At 42.5% G+C, this 10,287-nt stretch overlaps 1 protein-coding gene across 6 annotated transcripts in view; it reads left to right on the forward strand.

Moving 5' to 3' along the window:
* The window catches only part of cdc42se2 (CDC42 small effector 2), a 248,983-nt gene that overhangs the window by 222,183 nt on the left and 16,513 nt on the right, over positions 1-10,287 (forward strand). For all 6 annotated transcript variants that reach the window (XM_048595122.1, XM_048595119.1, XM_048595121.1 and 3 more), the window contains one exon: positions 9,932-10,052. In XM_048595122.1, the coding sequence (XP_048451079.1) occupies positions 9,932-10,033 (102 nt within the window). In that variant the 3' untranslated portion in view covers positions 10,034-10,052. The remainder of the gene's footprint in view (positions 1-9,931; positions 10,053-10,287) is intronic.

The following is a 10,287-nucleotide window of genomic DNA, read 5'->3' on the forward strand; positions in this document are numbered from 1 at the left end:
GGAAGTTGTTAAAATTTGAGTTAATTATGATCAAGCAAGACTTTCCATTTTCCTTAATTATAATGAAGCAAGAATAGTACTTAAAAGGTTGAATTTCATGCCCAATGTTAATGCAAAGACATTTATCTGTGTGCATACAGATTCCAGAAGTTGTTTCTATTTCACAGTAATGCTAGTGAATTCTGACATTTTTACTATCATTACAACCGCAAACTGCAGGCCAGTATTATACCATGTGATTTATATGTTGTAGAATATACATAAATTAGAACATGGAATTGAGCTTTTTTTTCCTTATTCATTCACTGGATGAGGGGCGTTGCTGGCCAGGCAGCATTTATTGCCCATCCCTAACTGCGCAGAGAGCAGTTAAGTGTCAACCATATTCCTGTGGGTCTGGGAGTCACATGTAGGTCAGACCAGGTTAAGGATGGCAGTTTCCTTCCCTAAAGGACATTAGTGAACCAGATCAGTTTTCCCCAGCCATCAACAATGGATTCACGGTCATCGCTAGATTCTTAATTCCAGATATTTATTGAATTCAAATTCCACCATCTGCCATGGCAGGATTCGAACCAGGGTCCCCAGAACGTTATCTCAGTGTCTGGATTAACAGTCCAGCGATAGTACCACTAGACCATCATCTCCCCTGTGAGCAATCAAACCATAACCTATTATAAGTTATGTTCTATGGCAAATGAACAGAAATCCTAATGTAATGTGCCCATGTAAAGTGTAAATCCCATTTCCTCATCTACCAATATAAGCTATTTGTGTTCCTTCAATTCTGCTTTTTATATCATCCAACCTTTGTTTTTGCACCAATTTATGGGAAGTAATAAATAATTTTGTACTTTTGAGTGATGCTGATGATGTATTAATTTGAGGCTGGCCAAATTGATTCCAATTATACTTATAGTCAAAGATTGAGATGTGACTTTGATAGGTTAGTTAAGGGCGGGTTCACACTCACACTCGAAAGGCCAGTGTTGCTCAAATTGCACATCAAACATATCAGTTATTATTATTCTTTCCTTAACCAAATTCTGTCTACAAATTACTTGTGGTATTTTTGAAATGCCATGTATTGGTAAAATGAACTACGATAGTAAATCTATGACCTAAATGTTCTTCTACAGAACATTGGCAACTATCGTTAAAGGCTACTATCTACTAAACAGTTGTGAGAATGACTGCATTTACTAATGTCATATAATGACTTTTAAATTAAATGAGGTTGTGAAGTTCTAACCTTACAAGTTTAAAGTCTCAGGCCTTTAAAAGGCTTAATGATACAGAAGAACCTGCTTTCTCTTAAGTAACTCCTGACACCAATTGAAAGTCTTTGTTATGCTTTGCAAAGACGATGATGACATCACCAGAAGGTATCCATAAATTACAGCTCCAGTTTTGTCATTGCCTGAACACCTGATGCGGAGCTCAAATATTGCTAGTGAGTTCATGGTTATAGATACTAAAATGCCACCCTGCTCCCACACATGACACTCTGCCTTCAAATATTCCCCTGTAACACTGATGAGAACCAACTCCAGGAAGGATTTTACAGGCACATTAAGCGCAGTAGCAATGATTGAGGGGCTACTAATTTCTTCCATATTCTGATTATTGACACTGCCTTTATCCCAGCCTCCCGTTCACAAACAGTCTGTGCCATGCTTCCTAAACCAGCATAGACAATGAGGTATAGGAGCAGAATTGGGCCATTTGGCCCAACAAGCATCAGTACTGAATTAAAGGGTTGTATGCCTCTAATCTGCTCTGTGCTAAGTTTCAAGCATTGGTTAAGTCAGTGGTGATATTTCTCTGGATTCAGTGCAGAAGTGCTGCCCCAAAAGTTAAGACACCAATAAATTTAGCCTTTTGCATTAGAACTAAGCCTGATTGTTTTAATCTGAATCTAACAAGAGCCATGTCTATTTGAGTCCTGTTCCTGGTATTACAAAAATGAAAATATTAGATTCATTCCTAAAAAAGCCAAAAATCAAGGCAATATATTGGCTTTCTCTGTCTCCTGAATAAGCACAAAGCTTCTCAACATACAAATTCTCAACATGGAACAGTAGAAATAACAGAAATTGGAACCTGAGGTCAGATTTCATTTTGAGGTTTTACTGGAAATAAATGGCTTTCTTAAAGCACTTTACGTGTTTTTGACACCAGCTGCTTACGAGCTAAGTCTTCAGTAGCTTCGGTAAACCGAAACAAGTTTGGAGTGTGATTCAACAGCCAGAGCTAAGGCTGCAATTTGGTTATTATCTATATTGGTAATTGTAAAGGGATATAGATCAGCATTGTATGTGGAAGTGCTCACTTAATTTCTAAGTTAATAAGGACTGTGAAGAATTTTACCAGCTATGTTCTAATTGATACAGGGAGGGCATTAATGCAACAGTCCCTGGAGGGTACGATTTAAAATTGGAAGGAAAGAGGAGGGAAAATGTATTTATGAATAGTAATTTATGTTCTTTTAAAATGTTTTATCTTCCAAGATTGAAAGTTGTTTATACGATCATTTTTAATGCAGTTTTATGGGCAGTTGGTAACTTATTTTGTATCTAGTGTTACCAAACCTTGCGTGAATAATTCCTCTAAATTAACAACAAATTGATGTAAATTCTTAGTATCTAAGCTGCAGTTATAGTGATTATCTTGGAATATGAAAGTGTTTTGCATGACTGGTTGTGAAGGATCATGGCTCCCAAAAAAATGTATTCCTAAAATTTGTTATTCACCTGATTGCTGCAGTTGTCATTAGTTGTTCATGGTATTTGGGTTGGATGGACAATGAGCTATTAACTTCGAATTTCTTTGCTTCAGGTTGGTTGATGACCATGACATTCATTTATTTCCTTTAATTATTAAATGAACAGCAAAAATTAAGGTTTTGCTTTAACATTGCAGCTGCCAGTTGAACTCTGTTTGATATGATAACAATAATGCTTCCTCTTTTCAGGCTATTTTCAGTATTGGTATGCTTTCATAACACTGTTTTACTCCTTCTGCGAGTGATGTTATGTATGAATATGAGGAACTAAAGTACGCCTACATTGTAGCTTCTTTTGGTGAAGTGGGGTTAAATAACAATGCATGTTGTGCTCAGTAAGCTACTTCATTATGTGCATCAGCCATATAATTAAACTCTTAAAATATCTTTGTATTCTACATTAGGTTTGGCCAGCATTAGTTCCAGTTTGCTCCACTTCTCTGAATATGCCATTTTTAACTAGCTCTGAGGAGCGACAGTAACTTTTCAGCATTAAAAAAAGCATGATTAAACTAAAACAGTCTCACATATAGTTTAGAGAATCAGCAGTACATGTGCATTTGCCATTAGGAAATACATTAGTAAAATTTAAAATAAATCTTCAAAAAAAAAACCACAACAACAGAACAGCCAGGATTCCATTGGATTTCAAATTTATTGACATATCCTAAAATTTAGCCAGTTCAAGCAGCTGAAGTATGTTAAGTATTGTCAAATAACAATTTAAAGACAATAAAGAACTCATGCTGAGATAGTAAGAACTGCCGATGCTGGAGCCAGAGATAACACAGTGTGCAGCTGGAGGAAAAAAGGGCCTGTTTCCACGCTGTAGGGATTCTATGGACTTTGGACAATTTGATTGTTCATTTTGATCAGGGAATTAAAAGGCTCAAAGTAAGCAAACTTAGAAAAATTAGCCAGAATTTTGACCTGAGAATCATTCCCTGTGCACTGCACTCAAGAAATATTAGACTGTTTTTTTCAACCTAAGGTCATGATATATGGTGCATTCTGCTCTTCACAGATGTGCATGCAGAGAGGTGATGTCAGTTGGTTTTATTACTAGAGGACTGTGGGAAAAATATCTTGTGAAAGTATCAATCAACATCCAATTTGTAGCACCACATACTCTTTCCTTCTGGATTAAACTTCAGTAAGTCGTTGTTATTTTTGTTTGGATTGGATTTGACTAAAAAGCTGAGTGCTGCCTCAACAAAGATTCTGTATTTGCATTTAATATTTCCCAGACAGACAAAGTATCAGTGAATTTGAAGCAAGAAGCTGAATTAACTTCTGAAGTACTCCCCTGAGCTGTATTTTAGTTTTACTGACAATGCATAATTGAAAATTATAGCCCTTAAGAAGGTTGCAGCGTTTTAGTAAAATATCTCTTTATTATGGTGACGTTGCACATTGTTCTATAAGTTTTCAAATCACAAGAGTCTTTTATCCATTTTCTTTGTCATAGAAACACTAATGAGGCAACAATGGAGAATGATGCAGAATGGAGATAGAGTACATTATTATATCAGTTTGCAGAGAAAGATGTTATGCATGGCTTGAGTAGGATACAGATCAAGCAGTTAGACAAAAATGAACAGAGCTCCGATGGAAAATTGACCAAGACTTGCTTCTGCACACCTCCTAACATTTCATTAGAGTGCAAATGCTGTGACTTAGGAGCAGCTATGCAGCCAAAGCTTTTCTGTTAGGGGACAGTTCTTGGCACAGTTCAGAACATGAACAGGAAAGAATAATGGCTGCGCAACCTTCATGCCAACCAGTGTCAGCTTAGTGCTAACTCATGCCCATCTACCAACTACTGTTTGACGTTATGATTTCCATCCAACTCACCAAGTATTCACCACAGACATACCTCAGGATCCAAGCTGAGATGAAATAATGTTCTAGATACCTATTAAAAGATTTCATTATATAGTAGAAATCTTCTTATTCATGAAAGCCCATTCAATGGATTTTAATCCTTACAAGCACTTGAACCCTAATAGAAACAAACGTGCGCATTCATCACTGTATGTCTAAGATTGCTAGCCCTTTAATAATCTTTTTGAGCTGTCAATCAGTTTGAATCTCATGTTATATGAAATAACTGCACAGAGGCTGGTGTCCCATCACAAAGTCACCTGTCATTTACTATTGCTGTGGCCAGCCAGCTCGGAGTCAGTCCTCGGCTGAGGAGATTCTAATCTCCTCTTTGTATTTTGTAAAAAACACCCATGTGACCAAAGAATCAGTATCAAGCAAACCCCCTAGGGGCAATACCTATGTGAAAGAAAAAGTGAGGGGGAGGGTAGAAATCAAATCAAAATAGAGTTTGTGGAGGAAATAAACCACACCACACCCCACGGTGCCCACCTCTCCCGAAAGGCATCGAGAGCACCAGTGCACACCATGTGCTCCTTCTCCAGGGACACCCAGGTGCAGATGTAGCCACGGAAGAGTGGCAGGCAGTGGCAGACCCACTGCCGCCTGGGCCTATTAATGGCCAGCTTGGCCAGGCCCCAGAACAGACCCACGAGGAGATCCTCTGACCTGCCCGCTCCCCTCTGTACCGAGTATCCAAAGATCAGGAGCATGGGGCTGAAGTGCAGCCAAAAACACAAAAGAAGATCCTTAAGATAACTGAAAAGGGAGTGCAAGCACCCACACCCAATATATATATGGTCCACAGACTCCGCAGCGCTGCAAAACAGACAGTTGGGCTGGGAGTCTGTGAACCACTACAATCTGCAGTTATGTGGAACTGCTGCATGCAACACCTTCCACCCCAGATCCCTGAGGGAAAGAGGGAGGACTCCCATGTACAGTGCCCTCCACTGGGGACCCTGGCCACCCGGTGGCAAATGGGTGCGCCAATGCCTGTCTGGGCGGTGGATGAAGGAGAAGAGGTGGATGGTGTGCAGCAGCAGCCCATACAGGGCCCACCATTTCACATCTTTAAAAGATACAACGGTGAAATTCCAGAGGTGGCTCAGGTTGTAGGGCACAAGTTCCAGGGGTAGGTATGGGATTCTGGGGCAAATGTGAAATTCTGTCGAAACAGGGGTATGCACAAACGGAATCCCACCGTGCACCTGAGTATTCTCCGACTGGTGCACAACGTCGGGTCCGACCACCGCCGTTTTAAGGCGTTGAATGACGGTGGCCATGAATTGGACGTCTCCCGCAGCCCTGCATGCCAATTCCTGCAACAGCATCCAGCTCAGGCCCCCGCCACCCAGCACGTTCCTGACTCTGGTCACCCCCGTGGCCCTGGCCTTCCCCTCTGACTGCCAGTCGAACCGGCAACTATGGAGGTGTGGATTCCTGAGCAGCAGCTCTCTGATGATGGCCACCATTCCTGGTAAAGGGTAGGCACAATGCGAGTCGACCATGTTACAGACAGTGATCAGATCCCGGTAAAAGTCAGTGTCCTGAGGGCGACCTCCAAACCGTCATGGTTGATAAACCGGGGCTGCGTGACATAGTTGAGATTATGCACCTGGCAGAAAACATATGTCGCCAGGGCACACCACCTAGGAGGAGGCTCAATGTAAAGGTATCGAAAAGTCGCCACCTGAGTGCAGATGCACACCAGCCACTGACTGCCCTCCTCAAGAGGGAGACTCAGAACCTGTGCTGCGACCCAGTGCGTCATTTTGTCCCAGAAGAAGTGAACCAATGTTCTCTGGATGTCAGCAACAAAACCAGGAGGAGGGGCCAAAGGGACCAGCGGTACTGCAACATGGAGGCCACCAGCTGGCTTACGACCAGCACTCGATTCCTGTAAGACCGCACTCTGTCCAGCGGCCTCGGCAAGCCGAGACTTTGGTCTCCAGCTCCTGCCAACTTGCCGGCCATGATTCCTCAGCTGGGCTAAGGTAGGCCCCCAGATAGAGGAGGTGGGTGGTGCTCCAGCTGAACCCCCGTAACTCCTCCTGCAGAGAGTACACCTGCCATGACTGACCAGGAGTCTGGAACATTTAGCCGAGTTGATCCTGGCAGAAGATGCTAAGTACACCGCTTGGCACTCGCATTCCTCCCCAGGTCAGCCAGGTCAGTGAAAGTGATGTGCACGTCAGCAGTGTACGCCCAGAGGGCCATGCCCGTGCCCAGCCCACGCAGAACCAGTCCCAACAACCTCCTCTGCAAAAGGCACAGGAAAGGCTCCATGCACAGGGAATACAGTAGGCCAGACAAAGAGCAGCCCTGACCCATTCCTCTCCCAAAGCGAAGGGGCCCTGTCAGAAACGCATTTACTTTAACCAGACACTCTGCGGTGGCGTACAAAAGGCAGATCCGTGCGACAAACTGCGTCCCGAACTCGAATGCCTGCAGAGTGCCAAGCAGATACTTGTGATTGACCCTGTCGGACGCCTTCTCCTGATCGAGGGGCAGGAAGGTGCTAGGCAGGCCAGTCCATCGACAGAAAAGAATCAGGCCCCAAACTAGGTGAATCCTCCAGCCCAGGACCATGTATGGCTGGTCCCGGTATATGACGTGGGCCAGCACGGAAGCCAGTAGAGAAGCCAAAGCCCTAGCGAAAATTTTGTAATCTGTGCTGAGGAGGAAGACCTGATGCTAGTTCTTCAGAGAACAAAGGACCCCCTTCTTTGGCAGCAGCATGATGACCGCCCTGCACGAAGAAAGGAGCAGCTTAGCCGTAAGACGCTCCCCCAGCACCTGCGCGTTGTCGCCCCCCAGGACATCCCAGAACGCCCTGAAGAACTCCACGGTCGGCCCGTCCAGCCCCGGGGACTTGCCCCTCATGAGCCGGTTGAGGGCGTTGGTCAGCTCCTCAAAGGTGATGGGAGCGTCAAGCCTTTTGGCGGAATCCGGCCTGAGCTGCAGCAGGTCCTCCCACACCACTCTGCGAGCATTCTCGCTGGAACAGATCCAGAGCAAACAGAGCCGCGTAGTAGAAGTGCACCTGGGCCCTGATGCCACCGGATCCAAGACGAGGGACCCGTCGTTTGCCAGCAGCACAAGGAGCTGCTGATGGATGCCACACCTTTTTTTACAGTGAATAGAAAAAGGGGGAGCCGCGATTCAGATCCTGGGGAGCTGGAACTGTGACTTCACATATGCGCCCCACAACCCGACAAGCTGCAGGTCTCGGAGCATCTCCTGGTTACATTGTCAGTTAAGGCTTTCCTGATTGTACCAGGTTAACAACCCTAATCTACAACCTCGTAGTTAATGAGGTCCAACTCGTTCCAGTCACTACACTATGCTAATGATAAATTTTAGAAAGCAGCTAAGCAATAATGCAACTATAACGACAGCACTTAAGTCAACAAACAGCCATCGAAATTGCTAGAACCAGTTCTTGTCAACTCTAACAGACAAAGAATATTTTCAATTTTTCAGGAGTTGAGGATTTAACTAACTTTGCAGGTCCATAGTCTTATAGACCTTCATGAACATGTGAGTTCTCCAAAAAATCGTAACTTGCATACTGTAAGAAAAGACCCTTACAGTGAAAATAGATCTCTTCAAATTCAGTGGAGTACTGGTTACATTAATGCTTGAGTGAAATCCAGTCCCTTTTCCTCCCGCACCTCTGATGAAAATGGTTTCTGCTAGAAATTCTGACCCAACCTCTGGATTCAAGGTCTAATTGTAATTCTGGATATGTCACAGAGTGACTCAGAGAAAATCTAGGGCTGAAAGAGGGTTCAAGGTTTTTTCACACAGGGGAGATTTCTCATTATTTTTCTTTCTTAACCGCAAGAAGAGATGTAGAAAAGTTCTAAAAACAGTAATGCTGGAGAAACTCCGCAAGTCTGGCAACGTCTGTGGAGAAACAAAGTTAATGTTTCAAGTTCGGTATGACACTCCTGACGTTCCTCCGGATGTTTTGGTTTTTAGTTTAGATTTTCAGCATCCACAGTACTTTGCTTTTGTTACAAAAATGTTCTGATTGTCTGATTATCACTGTTACACACACAGCTAATGTACAGACAGATTAATTTTGAATCAAATGATAATACTCTTCTGGACTATGACAGTTATTGTGAAGTGAAGTCAGGCTCAGAAACATTTTAAGAAGATAATAGGGACATTTTTCTCTCTTGTAGAGAACAAGTTAATAATCCTTTTGTACAAAATTTAAAAGCCAATTATGATGGTTAGCCTTTTTTTTTGTGAAACATAGCTTTGTTAATAGGAATGGGCGTTCACATGGCACCTGTATGAATTAAATCAGAAGTCACATGACACCAGGTTATAGTCCAAAAGGTTTATTTGAAATCACAAGCTTTTGGAGTGCTGCTCCTTTGTCAAGTGAAGTCACTTCACCTAACATGGCAACATGAGAGGCAACATTGTAAACTTTTCACTGTGCTCTTGTACTTCTGTGCTTGAGTACACATGCAATAAAACCTAAAACCTAAACCTAGCAGCTATAACTGGTAAAGATTTATCTGTGGAATGTAATATTTGTGTGTAATGGTTCCATGTCTGCTTGGATAAAGAAATTCCTAATGTAAACTCCAAAATGTATCCTCCCCTAATGTACTCCCCAAAATTAGATATATCCTCTGAACTAAAATTAACAAGACTCTTGGTTAGTCAATTGTCTAATTAGATGTATGCAGATTATCTCTTGTGGTATACATTCAACAATGATCAATATCAACTTTTGGAGTAAACAAGTGATTCCACAAGGTGACAGCACTTCCATACAATCATAGAATCCCTACAGCGTGGAAGCAGGCCATTTCCATTTGTTCTTTCATTTGAGAGTAAGTCAAAAAGTCCTTCAATCTTCAAAGGGTAAACAATGCACCAAATAATGAGAAGAAATCCTGTGAAAAAACATTATCCCTTGAGGGCACTACATAATGTTTCAGCTTTGAATCATTCAATTTATCTTCCGCCTCCAAATGACCGATTATATGTTTTTGGACTTGGGCACAGGTTCATGAAATCTGTAGCATTTGTACCATTGATTTGAGCTGTAACCATCAGATGGGAGCAAAACAGTCAGTTATTGTCAGCAACATTCTTGCAATCTCACATTGGAACCCCGCTAAGTCTCTGTGAGCCCACTGGTGGCATCTTTTCACAGCACATGAGCTGTGCTAGTCCAGTGCTGACAAAACTAGCCATTTTGCATCTGACCTTTTCTGTTTCTATCTTTAGGTGAGCTCAATTCAGAACCAAATGCAGTCTAAGGGCGGTTATGTAGGTCCGCTTCTACCAGTTAATGTTCAGACGCAGCTCGTGGATACAAAGGCTGGATAACATTGAAATAAAACCTGTGGTAAGTGTAAAGGCTTAATCTTTCAGAATGAACATAATTGCCTCAAATAAACAGGATGTCACAGCTATAATGCAAGGAAATTCTGCAGGTGCTGGAAATCTGAAATAAAAACTGAAAGTGCTTAAGAAGCTCAGCAGATCTGGCAAGCATCTATATACAGAGAGAGAAAGCCAGCATTAACATTTTGTGATAACAAGGTGTAGAGCTGGATGAACACAGCAGGCCAAGCAGCATC

The sequence above is a fragment of the Rhincodon typus genome, chromosome 3 (assembly GCF_021869965.1).
Source record: "Rhincodon typus isolate 14 chromosome 3, sRhiTyp1.1, whole genome shotgun sequence".
Classification (NCBI taxonomy): Eukaryota; Metazoa; Chordata; class Chondrichthyes; order Orectolobiformes; family Rhincodontidae; genus Rhincodon; species Rhincodon typus.